At 40.6% G+C, this 14,373-nt stretch overlaps 1 protein-coding gene across 1 annotated transcript; it reads left to right on the top strand.

The window, feature by feature from the left end:
• Positions 1-1,372: 1,372 nt before the first annotated feature.
• ripply3 (ripply transcriptional repressor 3) lies at positions 1,373-2,844 on the top strand. Its single transcript, XM_036939655.1, has 4 exons — positions 1,373-1,511; positions 1,584-1,644; positions 1,853-1,926; positions 2,133-2,844. The coding sequence occupies exons 1-4, from the start codon at positions 1,408-1,410 to the stop codon at positions 2,338-2,340; spliced, it is 447 nt and encodes a 148-aa protein (XP_036795550.1). The 5' UTR covers positions 1,373-1,407; the 3' UTR covers positions 2,341-2,844.
• The last annotated feature ends 11,529 nt before the right edge of the window (positions 2,845-14,373 follow it).

Below are 14,373 nucleotides of genomic sequence, written 5' to 3'. Positions count from 1 at the left end.
ATGTGGTGTAAATACTGATTTTTATGATGCTGATAGCGCCTCTACAGACTGTATCTAACTCTGCATTCCCATTCTCTCAAGATGCTGAAAGAAAGACATCTTTCTCCACTCCTCTTCCAGAGTCAAAATTTAGCCTACATTTGGATACATTTACTGCAAAAAATGCTTAATTCTGCAGGAGTTAATATTAAGGCTGTGTGAGGTTATAGACCTTCAGTCAGTGTCCAGATTTCAGTTTCCATTGAACCCATCTGAACTGTAGTTCCCTTGATGTTCCATAAGCCTATTTGAAGTCCAGTCTTGTGACTGTCAACTTTGTATAGCGCCTCATATCACACAACATTGCACACACTGCTATCATCCTCTTTCACCACTTCACCAAACCTTTCCCAAACATGATTTTTCTGGCCGTCCCTTGTCTTTATTTTCAAGTCAACATATCGCAGCTTTTCTCTTATTGAAATAAACCAAGACATTGTCCTTCTTGCCTCAGTGGATTTACTTTTTCTGCCTGTTCTCAAAAGCGTTTGGTGATTGACTGTAGGTTATTTGGCACGCATAAAGTTAGGCCCTAAAGTTTAGGCTTACCCACTATTGCCAGAGAGCCTAAAATAATGAAAGGAAAAAATGTAGCCTATAGATATAGATTGCACAATAATTATATTTTTATGGATTTTTAAAGGCATTCTCTTTATTCAGCCCGCCTGCCATCCACACAATATGTCATGACCTTAAACCCACGCGCCCGGCAGATATAACCTCGGGGACTACGGGTTATGAGTCAACCCACCCATCACTAGTGCAGACATACTGTATATACAGTCATTGGTGCAGACTGCAGCACAAACTTTCACTGTGCGAGGCCGAGGCCATGTGAGAGAAAGAATTTGAAACACTCAGGGAATGAAAAACTTCAACATCTATTAGGAGAACATAATGTGAGAGGCTATTTGCATATCCCTTAACTCACCAAATGTTATACAAATTCTTATACAGTTTCTTCCTTAAATGAGAATTAAACTAATTATATTCCATTTAATCTAAATGTACCCAGTACAAATGCATATTACCAGTAAACTTACCAAGAACTATAGGATAGGTCTATAAAATAAATGGAAGGACAGCCAGGGCCTTAAAGTTCCATAACAACATGAAAAAGATAACAAAAAATATTGTTTATCTGAATAACTAACTTTTCATGATCCATCTTTGAAAAGCTTCAATTCAGTGGAGGAAGGCGACCTGCAATTTGAGAGCCGAAGACAGATCTCAAAGACTCCCCCCACCCAAATCCACTTTTGTTTATTCAAGTGAACAGTCAAGATGGGAAAGCCTTGATAAACAGCATACCTGACCGTGTCCCTCAGTCTAGGAGTTTGCAGGTAGTGAGTCAGTCGAAGACAGAATATGCTCCCTCTTGGTCAGGATATGCAGTTGCCGTTGCTCGCAGTGAAAGACCAATTAATGAGATGCATGGGAAGATACAGGGAGTCTGAAGAGCCTCTCCTAAGGTATGAATGTTATATTTAGTTTGGAATATGGAAATAAAAACCAGTTCAATAAACAAATTTCTACTTTTGCAGTTTTCCAGTGATATGGAGACCATGGATTCCCTGTCATAGAGAAACTGGATGTCTAGAAAAAGTAAGGACATTATGCAATTACTTTAGGCCTACTATTAGATTATGAAGTAATTCAATTTGATCCAACCTATCATCACAAGAAACCTGTAACCTAGTTAACAAGATTATTCAATACTTTACTGACACAGGTCCTTAGAAATGCTGTATTTGGTATTGTATAGGCTTATTAATTTAAGTTGAAAATGAACATGCCTACTTGTCCTGTTTAGTTTGTCCAAGGGAATGTGTCATCAAAAACCAGACAGATGTCCAAAGGTGCCCATGGATTCCAGCACCCTGTCAGGTATGTAGCAGTTGAGAGAAGATAGTATATTGGAATTGTTACTACATTTAGACTAATTTGGGGAAAGACCTGTGTTGTGAATACATTTTATGATTTGATGTTATCACTTTCATGAAGACCATTTTTGTATACCGGTATGCTAATTTCTTTGAATAGTAAAACACAGATGTATTTTAAAATACTTAATACAGTAATCTGATCCGTAGGCTCTTCATGCCCAAGTCCAGGACTGAGGAATATGTGTCTCATTTGGGGAAGAAGGTCTTGGACAGTTTCCCTGTCCAAGCCACTCTCCACTTCTACAACGATGACTCCAGCTCTGAGGATGATGAAGATATGGAGAAAGAGCTGGAGGTTCATTCACACAGTTTGGATCACAGGTCCCATCCACTCAGAGAGAATTCAGAGAGGTAGCTAAGTCTTTACTGTTTTGGAAACAAGCGGGTGTGATTAGACAAGGGAGACGGACAGTGCAGCAGGTCACAGGAGACACGTTACTTCCATGGTGAGTGTCCAGTAGGACCCAATGTGTTCACCTGAGACAGCCACAGAAAGCCGGGAAGGGCCAGGTCACTGGCTGCATGTGGCCTCACTGAGGTGATTCTGTTTACACCAGTTCAGCGTCAACACACCTTTAAACTGGATATGGCCATTTTCCTTGACAACGTCCTATGTTCTCAGGACCTTGTCACGCAAACTCAAGTTGGCTTTGTGCTGGTCCCTTCTTTTTGTTTGTAGTGAAACATTTTCTATGCTTTCTATGTTTTGTATTTATAATAATTTTTTATGTGTGTAATACATTACTGGACGTATGAGTTACTGTGTATATGGTTTGTTGGTTGAAATGTAAATAATGTATGTGCATATAATTGAATATTACTGTTATGGGCTTAGCTAGTGAGTGAATATGTTGGTATGGATGCCAAGTGGAATGTAAAAGTATTTCATTTTATATCATTTTAGTTAAGTAATAAACATTTATTTCAAAATCATAATTTTCCTACCCTTCTTGTGGATGTGGACTTATAATTTTGTTCAGGATCAATTCACATGTTCATTGAGGTATTTGCTATTCACATTACTCCTATTTGGGAGTAAACTAGTAAGTAACCTACTCCTAAGCAAAAACAACAGTGAATATAAATGATTTAATATTGGCTGACCAATACTCTAAAATGCTTGAAAGTGACAGTACAGTGCATGCAAAACAAGGGAAAATAGAATAAGATGGCATGAACCTATCAAAATGTAGGGTTTGAGGTCATAGAAGGCCACGCTAACCACTAGGACAAGCCAGTACAGGCTCATGCTGCAAGGGGAAGAGACAGACCCCTTGAGACAGACCCAATGAACCCTGACAAGTAAAAGGAAAATAGATCATGAAGGTCAGGGATACTGTATGTCAGTGCAAATCAACTGACTCTTTCAGTACATATAAAAGAACATCTCTCTCATGAATCATATTGTGAATTTCAATGGCAGAAAAAGAGTATAAGCACCCCAAACCTCATCCATTTAAGGTGACCAAAGTTGTGATCTTATATGGGATCTTCTAAACATTATGGTCCACCATTGAATATTTCCCTGGAACTCAGAGAGATCAGAAAACAGCTGGAAAACCGTTGGAAATAAGTTGAATCGGTCACTTCCTAATCACTCCTAATGACACTGGGTCCAGTGATCAAAGCCTGGGCTGAGGTTGAGCCTGGGGGCAAGTTTAGCCCTCAAACATCCGGCACCATCCCCTCCCTCTAGGGTTGGGTAGGTTATTTTCTACATGTAATCCGTTAGTTACTAGTTACCTGTCCAAAATTGTAATCACATTACTTTTGATTACCCAAACTCAATGATGTAATCTGATTACTTTCAGTTATTTTTTGGATTACTTTCCGAAAGGCATTAGAATAAGACAAAAAGGATCCATCCAACCATTTGGTGTGTCATCATAGCGGTCTATGACTTGCGGTCAGACTCGCTCAGCTGGAACAAATTTAAACTTGCAGCTTTTTTTAATGCTGAATTGAACTTCATTGAGAAAACCTTTCTGAATTTAAAAGTAATCAGTAAGCTGATTACAATATTTTTTGATAGTAATGTAACTGATTGCAGTAATTGTTTAGTAGTCAGATTACATGTAATCAGTTACTCCTAATCCATGACCCCCCCCCCCCCCCCTCCCCACACACACACACAGGGAATGGTATAGTTCCAGAGCTCTCCATCATCAGGTCCAGCTTGGCTTACGAACAGGGCAGAAGGATCTGGTGGTCCTCCAGAGGTTAAACACTGGCCAGCAATCTGATCCCAACCTCTTGTTTGTTTATGATGGTTTATCTGTGCAGCCTGGCTGAGGTGGCCGGCTGACCCGTCTGGTGGGTTGGCTGGGACAGGCTAGGGGAGAGGGGATGGGGACAGGGGGTTGTCAGTCCCCAGTGGATGGCTAGGTCACTGAGGTGGGCAGCAGACTGATTGAGGAGTCTCAGCGAAATACTGAAGAGGAGAAGATAGTGCTGTGGCCATTTCACTTGCAGTCTGACAAGTTCAGGAGGTCATAAACCTACTGACCTCACCCCAACTGAAAAGAGCACATCATACTGTAGAAGCACAGGCACAATGCATGATTTACATCACCCAAAGGCTTAAGCATTATAAAATCGAGAAGTTGTTGAGCTCATATTTTTGACTGATTAATACTAATAGTCATAGGATAAATATAAGACTAATTAATCTCGTTCCACACAGCACCACTCATTTGACATGTTCCATTACACAACATTTTCTATCTGCATTTTCATTAGTTAGTCGAGGGGCTGTGATGACGGATTATCACAAGAGGTTGAAGAGCAAATGATGTGCGAGCTGCTGTGGTCAGGTCACCTCACTTCCCAGGGTTCATATACAAGTCAGATCTTTGTCCTGTCACAAGTGATGGAAAAGGTGCATCTAAAACCTCTGCAAATTCCCACGGTGAGGAGAGATGCCAGTTATGGTGACAAAACTGCCCTCTGCTTGCCCTGAGCCTTCAAATAAGACCACTGGCTCAACACAGTGGATGGTGGACAATTATAACGTACAGGTATGTTGCAGGATTAATACAATTGATCAACAGTGTTGAATTATAATAAACAATGTTAAAATACTAAATAAACTAAACAAAATATGCAGCAAATAGAGGTAAATTGGTTGTCTACCCTCAGCTCAGCAGCATATTGAAACATTTTGCATATAGAATTTACATTTGTGCTGTACTTCCAGTTACCTTTGGCAGGCGTTGAATGGACTATAGACAGCAAATAGTGGGAGTGAGAAAGATAGCAAGATAAGACAACTGACTTTTCTCTGAGAAAAGCATATCAACAGGAGTACTATTGAAGTTAAACCAAAACACACAAATATAATCATTAAGATCAGTTCACATGGTTTTAACAGACATTATTATGAAACCTAAGTTGGTGTCCTCTCAACTTATTAAAATGGAAAATGTGTGAAGTTGGTGATAAATGTTCAGGAATTGCATTTAATAACTTTCTAAGGAACTTTCTTCTTGATGAGCTTCTTAGCTTTTTTTTCAGACAACTTGTGAATCAAGGCTGAAATCATTCATATCCCCAAACAAAATGTAAAAATGAAATAATTTGCAAGACATTTACAATAGTAAGGGGACCCCTTCAAAGCGATAGTGCTCGACAAATACTAAATAAGTATCATATGACATACCACACTTATGTCAAGCAATTATTATTGCAGTACATATAAAACAGCATCAGCTATTTGTTAATTTTCTTAGTGAGCATCCTCACTGAGGTAATGCCATACTTCTTAGTGCCGTATGCCCGCACCTGCCCGCCAGACTAGCATCACTACTCTGGACGGTTCTGACTTAGAATATGTGGACAACTACAAATACCTACGTGTCTGGTAAGACTGTAAACTCTCCTTCCAGACTCACATTAATCATCTCCAATCCAAAATTAAATCTAGAATCGGCTTACTATTTCGCAACCAAGCCTCCTTCACTCATGCTGCCAACCATACCCTCGTAAAACTGACTATCCTACCGATCCTTGACTTTGGCGATGTCATTTACAAAATAGCCTCCAACACTCTACTCAGCAAACTGGATGTAGTCTATCACAGTGCCACCCGTTTTGCGTATACTACCCACCACTGCGACCTGTATGATCTCGTTGGCTGGCCCTCACTACATATTCGTCGCCAAACACCACTGGCTCCAGGTCATCTATAAGTCTTTGCTAGGTAAAGCTCCGCCTTATCTCAGCTCACTGGTCACCATAGCAACACCCACCCGTAGCACATGCTCCATCAGGTATATTTCACTGGTCATCCCCAAAGCCAACACTTCCTTTGTCCGCCTTTCCTTCTAGTTCTCTGCTGCAAATAACGAATTGCAAAAATCACTGAAGCTGGATTCTTATATCTCCCTCTCTAACTTTAAGCATTAGCTGTCAGAGCAGCTTACTGATCACTGTACCTGTACACAGCCAATCTGTAAATAGCACACCCAACTACCTCATCCCCATATTATTATTTATCTTCTTGCTCTTTTGCACCCCAGTATCTTTACTTGCACATCATCATCGCCACATCTATCACTCCAGTGTTAATGCTAAATTGTAATTATTTCACCTCTATTGCCTATTTATTGCCTTACCTCCCTACTCTTCTACATTTGTACACACTGTACTGTACATAGATTTTTCTGTTGTGTTATTGACTGTACGTTTGTTTATGTGAAACTCTGTGTCGTTGTTTTTGTCGCACTGCTTTGCTTTATCTTGGCCAGGTCGCAGTTGTAAATGAGAACTTGTTCTCAACTGGCCTACCTGGTTAAATAAAGGTGAAATAAAAAAATAGTTCTTCCAACAGAATGTGAAGAATCTGTTGTCATTGAGGTGATAAATAGAAAATGATGTTCACTTCACTGATGGAGACATCGTTTAATCTGGGTATGGCCCTCTTCTGGCAGTCATCCATCCTGACCTCTGGCATAGATATCTGTTCAAGACAATAACGTGAGCTACAGGTTATAGTCAAGGTTACTAGATTCAGAGAAACAGATATTAGAGAACCTTTGGCAGAGATTACAGCCTCGATTCTTCTTGGGTATGACGCTACAAGCGTGGCACACCTGTATTTGGGGAGTTGATCCCATTCTCTCAAGCTCTGTCAGGTTGGATGGGAGCGTCGCTGCACAGCTATTTTCAGGTCTCTCCAGAGATGTTCGATCGGGTTAAAGTCAGGACTCTGGCTGGGCCACTCAAGGACGTTCAGAGACTTGTCTCGAAGCCACTCCTGCGTTGTCCCCCAATTGCTCAGATTAGCAGGGCGGCCAGCTCTAGGAAGAGCTTTGGTGATTCCAAACTTCTTCCATTTAAGAATGGAAGGCCACTGTGTTCTTGGGGACCTTCAACGTTTTTTTGGTACCCTTCCCCAGATCTGTGTCTCGACACAATCCTGTCTCAGAGCTCTACAGACAATTAATTTGACCTCATGGCTTGGGTTTTGCTATGACATGCACTGTCAACTGTGGGACCTTATATAGACAGGTGTGTGCCTTTACAAATCATGTTCAATCAATTAAATGACCACAGGTGGACTCCAATCAAGTTGTAGAAACATCTCAAGGATGATCAACAGAAACAGGATGCACCTGAGCTAAATTTCAAGTCTAATAGCAAAGGGTCTGAATACTTATGTAAATATAATATTTCCGTTTTGTATTTTTTATTTTATTTGCACAAAATGTCTAAAAGCCTGTTTTCGCTTTTGAATTATGGGGTATTGTGTGTAGATTGATGAGGGGGAAAAAGCGATTTAATCAATTTATGAATAAGGCTGTAATGTAATAAAATGTGGAAAAAGTCAAGGGGTCTGAAAACTTTCCAAATGCACTGTATATAGCGCTATAAAATAAAAATCAGTTGGAGATTTGTATTACATATTTTAATAATCTAATGTTTACATAAATCCAGTTAGTTGCATTTTATTGAGAGAAAAAAAGTATTAGAGGTTGTTCCTTTACATGGTGTGATCTGATACTTTGGGTCTATCAAATACAGTACAAGTCAAAAATTTGGACACACCTACTCATTCCAGGGTTTTTATTTATTTTTTACTATTTGCTACATTGTAGAACAATAGTGAAGACATCAAAACTTTGAAATAACACATATGGAATCATGTGGTAACCAAAAAAGTGTTAAACAAATCAAAATATTGTTTATATTTGAGATTCTTCAAAGTAGCCACCCATTGCCTTGATGACAGCTTTGCACACTCTTTGCATTCTCTCAAAGTGAGGTACCTTGAATGTATTTCAATTAACAGGTGTGCCTTTTGTGAAATCTCTTTCCTTCTTAATGCGTTTGAGCCAATCATTTGTGTTGTGAAAAGGTACGGGTGGTATACAGAAGATAGCCCTATTTGGTAAAAGACCAAGTTCATATTATGGCAAGAACAGCTCAAATAACCAAAGAAAAACGACAGTCCATCATTACTTGAAGACATGAAGGTCAGTCAATCCAAAAGGTCAGTCAATTTTGACAGTGCAGTCGCAAAGTGCAGTCACAAAAACCATCAAGCGCTATGATGAAACTAGCTCTCATGAGGACCGCCACAGGAAAGGAAGACCCAGAGTTACCTCTGCTATGATGAAACTGGCTCTCATGAGGACCGCCACAGGAAAGGAAGACCCAGAGTTACTGCTGCAGAGGATAAGTTAGAGTTACCAGTCTCAGAAATTGCAGCCCAAATAAATGCTTCACAGAGTTCAAGTAACAGACACATCTCAAGATCAACTGTTCAGATGAGACTGTGTGAATCAGGCCTTCATGATTGAATTGCTGCAACCACTACTAAAGGAGACCAATAATAAGAAGATACTTGCTTGGGCCAAGAAACACGAGCAATGGACATTAGACTGGTGGAAATCTGTCCTTTCGTCTGATGAGTCCAAATTTGAGATTTTTGTGAGTCTTTGTGTCTTTGTGAGACGCAGAGTAGATGAACGGTTGATGTGTGGTTCCCACCGTGAAGCATGGAGGAGGAGTTGTGATAATGTGGGGGTGCTTCGCTCCTGATACTGTCAGTGATTAATTTAGAATTCAAGGAACACTTAATCAGCATGGCTACCACAGCATTCTGCAGTGATACACCATCCAATCTGGTTTGTGCCTAGTGGGACTTTCATTTGTTTTCAACAGGACAATGACCCAACACACCTCCAGGCTGTGTAAGGGCTATTTGACCAAGAAGGAGAGTGGTGGACAGCCGCATCAGATGAGGCCAGTAAGTAAGCCCTACTGAATGAAGCCATTTATCTGGAACATAGGCCCACACCAAATATAAAACTGGGGAAGGAGTAGAAAATTGCCAAAAACATAAAGTACATCAAAAAGTCAGACTAACACACTCCATTTGAGAACACATTTGGCTTTTTCACAGTCTACAGAGAGTAATATGGCATTAAGTCCCCAACTTCAGTCTTCTTCTTCGATGGGGTTAACGGCAGTTGGCATCCAATGTTAATGGTGCATTACCGCCACCAGCTGGACGGGGTATTGAATTAAAAAAACATTTTGGGAAAGGGGGAAAACGACATCATACAAAATAAACTGTCAACTAAGGAAACCCATCACACTTCTTCAATCATAGTCCACTACAAAATACATCCTTACACAGGCTCGGGGGCCTGTGATGAGGGTACATTCACCGACAGGATTTTTTGCATGGCCTCAGCTGTGAAATCAAGGAGACCCAAAAAACGTTCAGCTGCATTCACAATGATTCCAATTTTCTTAAAATGATTCTCTGCTTGTGCCGTACAGTTTATGACCATTGCCATACATAACACAAAGTCCATATTTTTAACATGTAGCATTCCACTATCCCTCGGTTGATGAGAAACCTTTCACTGGTCGTGGTGATTCGAATACGATTGCTTCTTCCCTGCCACTCGTTCCCGTCCAATCTTCTCACCACCTCCAGATAGAAGATATACTGGACACTCCTTAACCTTGCCACCTCATTCTCCCTCAGGGCACTCCAAGAATTCAGGCGCATGTTCACCTGCACAGTTACAGCATTTCACTTCATCTGGCATACGATTCTTTTCCCTTCTGCACACACTTGACACATGATCAAATATTTTACATTTATGACACTGAAGGGGCTTGTGCACAAAAGCTCTTACTGGGTATCTCATGAATCCTAACTTTATATGGTAAGGGAGAGACTCTTCATCAAAGAACAGTAGCATGGATGAAGTTAATTTATTTTCTCCATCCACCATACAGGTCAGTCGATGTGCACCAACCACTCTATCGATGTATTCAGTTATATCCTCTGCCTTTACTTCTTGCGCCACCCTAGAAAAAAAACCTTGATAGGCACCCTGCTATGAAAATCCATGCAGGAAAGATTCCACTCCAATATCTTTTTGAGTCATGCTTCTTCTGCTCCGCAGACCCACAAAAATCAAAATAAGACCATGTCTTGTGACTCTCACCGACTCCACACTTTCCTCCAACTCGTTCCAGATTTTCCTGGAGACGGTAAACAGATAAGTAGCATTGATCCAAAACCCTGACTCCGACTAAAAACGAGCCTACTGGTTTCCTGTAGCATTGATCCAAATCCCTGACACCGACTAAAACGAGTATACTAGTTTCCTGTTTTCCAACATAGCTTTAATTCTCGTTTCTCTTTTTCTTCACCAATGTAACCCATTCATTCTCACTTTCTGTACTATTAGCTTCACCAGACTCACTAGCAGTTTCAAACAAAACCTCATGTTCTGCCATCTTCCGTCACATTCCAATCCCAACTTCAGTCATCGACATAGCCTAAACTCAAGTCACACAATTGTGATTTACAGAAGCCAACTTGTGAGCCAAGGAACAGAACAAAGCCGTTTCTGGCAGGGGAGAGGGAAAATTTTCCACCACATAATCTGAATTCATAGAAAAGAGAGGGAGATAGTGATAAATATGACACATAGACAGATTCATTTCTTGGTTATAACAGGCTAATGTATAATTAGAGATATTCACCACAACATCAGCATGCTTCATTTGAAGATAACTTTATGCTTTTTCGTAGGGCTAGGGGGGAAAATTTAGAACCATATTCTAAATCTTGTACCCATCTTTATTACTTCCATATTCCGGAAGTGGGTGTTGGTAACTTTGTCATGAGACTTCAAGCGAGTGGGAAGTGGAACAAGCAACTGATTAGCAATTAACGAGAAACACAAGCTGTGTTCAAATACCCATTCCTTTCATACTGTATAATAAATACTTGATAAGTATATCCGACATACTATATACTATTAGTTCATTGTAATATACTGTAAATTAACGTTATCGTTTCAGTTGAGCGTACTAGCGCTTCGCCTCTCTACCGGAAGTTGATGCTGTTGCTATGCAACCTCTTGCTAGCATAACAAATTACTAGCCAGACATTTAACGATTTTGGGTGTGTTCGTACATTTAATCTGGAGTGCCAGTGTGCACTCTGGGCGTTCCTAAATCAAGAGTTGTCAGATTGTCGTTTGGCTCTTGGAGCTTTCAGCACATTGGACGCTCTGGCTGAGGAGTAGGGTTGATCTGAGCGTTCTGACCTCACAACAGTCAAGCACCCAAGCTAACGTTGGCTTGCTACTTCCAGACACAACTGAGAGAACATCTCACTCTGACCATTTTACTTGCCCTAGCAGAGCTGTTTAGGCTGTTTTCATGTTAACTAAAGCATTGGTGACTGTAACTGTGCTGCTGGCAACAATTTAATTAAGCGTTCTGTTTGCCAACGTTTACTGACACAGCCATTTTCAACGGGTATTATTCTGTGCTCTGGCACATTCAGAGTGCTCTGAAATCAGAGTTGATAGCCAGAATGAACTATGTCCATTGAAAACGCACAACGACTATACCACTTAGCTAAGAAGGATGTGAACAATCAAGTCAATAAATGTTGGGTAGTTCGTTAGATAGCATATAGTTAATATACTCTCTGGCTAGTTAAAATGTAGTATTGAAAAGTCATTCATGTATTACCTTGCTCAATATTGTCTTAACATTTGTCATAATTAGTTAAAGCAATTACATTTCTATCCGCTCTTGTCGGACATCGGCTGCATATTTTCCGCCATTTTCCTCAAATCTGAAAACATTGTGAAGCCGCGCCCGTTTTCTGAAGAATTGCATTACGGTCCCTAAAAGCACGGAAATAGTGTCCAGTGCTTGCATACTTGGTATTTTGTCGAATTTAGTACGACGTCCGGGTGTTCGAACACAGCTACTCTAGCGACATTAACTGGTCCGAAATCGCGCAAACAGCTTCAAAATAAAGGTCCTCCATTTTCTTGAAATTGAGTTTGTTTCAAGATGCGTTCTATTTTTTTGATCATATCCTCCCCGTTCATGCTATTTGGAGAGGTATTGAGGCTCATTGTTCAGATCGAGTGGTTATTTAAGCAATAATGCACGAGGTGGTTTGGTATGACCATATAACACGGCTAAGGGTTGTTCTTGTGCAAAACACAGCTGCTCGCCAACGTAATTAGAACAGTCAAAAGTTACGTTTTTTTTCATACTTGTGGTATACGGTCTCATATACCACGCTTTCAGGCAATCAGCATTCAGGGTTTGAACTACCCAGTTTATAATTGTAAATAGGTACTCACTCTACCAAGGTGAGTAAATTAAATAAATCATGCAATCAGTACATGTTCAAAAACGTTATTATTCTTATAAGTGAACATCGAAATGTGTATTAAACAGCCATGTTAAATATACATGAGTTGAAAAGGAGTTAATAGAAATGTCAATATTCTTCATTTAATAATATCTGGAATAATAGTTTAATTTATATTCCACTAGATGGCACTGTCCCCCATGCTACTCCCCGTCAGAGGTCTGGTGGTTCTGAAACAAAATGGTTTAGGGTTTTGAAACTGAAGTATTAGTGGTTTTTAACTGCTGACAACTCATGTTTATCAAAAGTGTTGGAATAACTTGTCAATAATCAACTGACTGGCTTTCTTGATGTCTATAGTATTCTCTCTGGTAAGCAATCTGGTTTCTGCTCAGGTTATGGATGTGTCACTGCAACCTTAAAGGTCTTCAGTGATGTCACCATTGCCCTTGATTCTAAGCAATGTTGTGCTGCTATTTTTATTGACTTGGCCAAAGCTTTTGATACAGTAGACCATTCCATTCTTGTGGGCCGGCTAAGGTGTATTGGGTTCTCTGAAGGGTCTTTGGCCTGGTTTGCTAACTGCCTCTCTCAAAGAGAGCAGTGTATAAAGTCAGAACATCTGCTGTCTCAGCCACTGCCTGTCACCAAGGGAGTACCACAAGGCTCGATCCTAGGCTCCACGCTCTTCTCAATTTACATCAACAACATAGCTCAGGCAGTAGGAAGCTCTCTCATCCATTTATATGCCGATGATACAGTCTTATACTCATCTGGCCCCTCCCCGGATTTGGTGTTAAACGCTCTATAACAAAGCTTTCTTAGTGTCCAACAAGTTTTTTCTACCCTTAACCTTGTTCTGAACACCTCCAAAACAAAGGTCATGTGGTTTGGTAAGAAGAATGCACCTCTCCCCACAGGTGTGATTACTACCTCTGAGGATTTAGAGGTTGAGGTAGTCACCTCATACAAGTACTTGGGAGCATGGCTAGATGGTACACTGTCCTTCTCTCAGCACATATCAAAGCTGCAGGCTAAAGTTAAATTTACACTTGGTTTCCCCTATCATAATCTCTCCTCTTTCACCCCAGATGCCAAACTAACCCTGATTCAGATGACCATCCTACCCATGCTAGATTGCGTAGACGTAATTTATAGATCGGCAGGTAACGGTGCTCTCGAGTGGCTAAATGTTCTTTACCATTCGGCCATCAGATTTGCCACCAATGCTCCTGACAGGACACGTCACTGCACTCTACACTCCTCTGTAAACTGGTCATCTCTGTATACCAATCACAAGACCCACTGGTTGATGCTCATTTATAAAACCCTCTTAGGCCTCACTCCCCCCTATCAGAGATATTTACTGCAGGCCTCATCCTCCACATGTTCTGCCAGTCACATTCTGTTAAAGGTCCCCAAAGCACAGACATCCCTGGGTCGCACGTCTTTTCAGGTCACTACAGCTAGCGACTGGAACGAGCTGCAACAAACACTCAAACTGGATAGTTTTATCTCAATCTCTTCATTCAAAGACTAAATCATGGACACCCTTACTGACAGCTGTGGTTGCGTTGCGTGATGTATTGTTGTCTATACCTTTTTGTCCTTTGTGCTGTTGTCTGTGCCCAATAATGTTTGTACCATGTTTTGTGCTGCTACCATGTTGTGCTGATGCCATGTTGTGTTGCTACCATGTTGGTGTTTTGTTGTTTTGCTATCATGCTTTGTTAT

Source organism: Oncorhynchus mykiss, chromosome 12 (assembly GCF_013265735.2).
Source record: "Oncorhynchus mykiss isolate Arlee chromosome 12, USDA_OmykA_1.1, whole genome shotgun sequence".
In the NCBI taxonomy this organism is placed as follows: Eukaryota; Metazoa; Chordata; class Actinopteri; order Salmoniformes; family Salmonidae; genus Oncorhynchus; species Oncorhynchus mykiss.
This window is presented reverse-complemented; position numbering and strand designations above follow the sequence as displayed.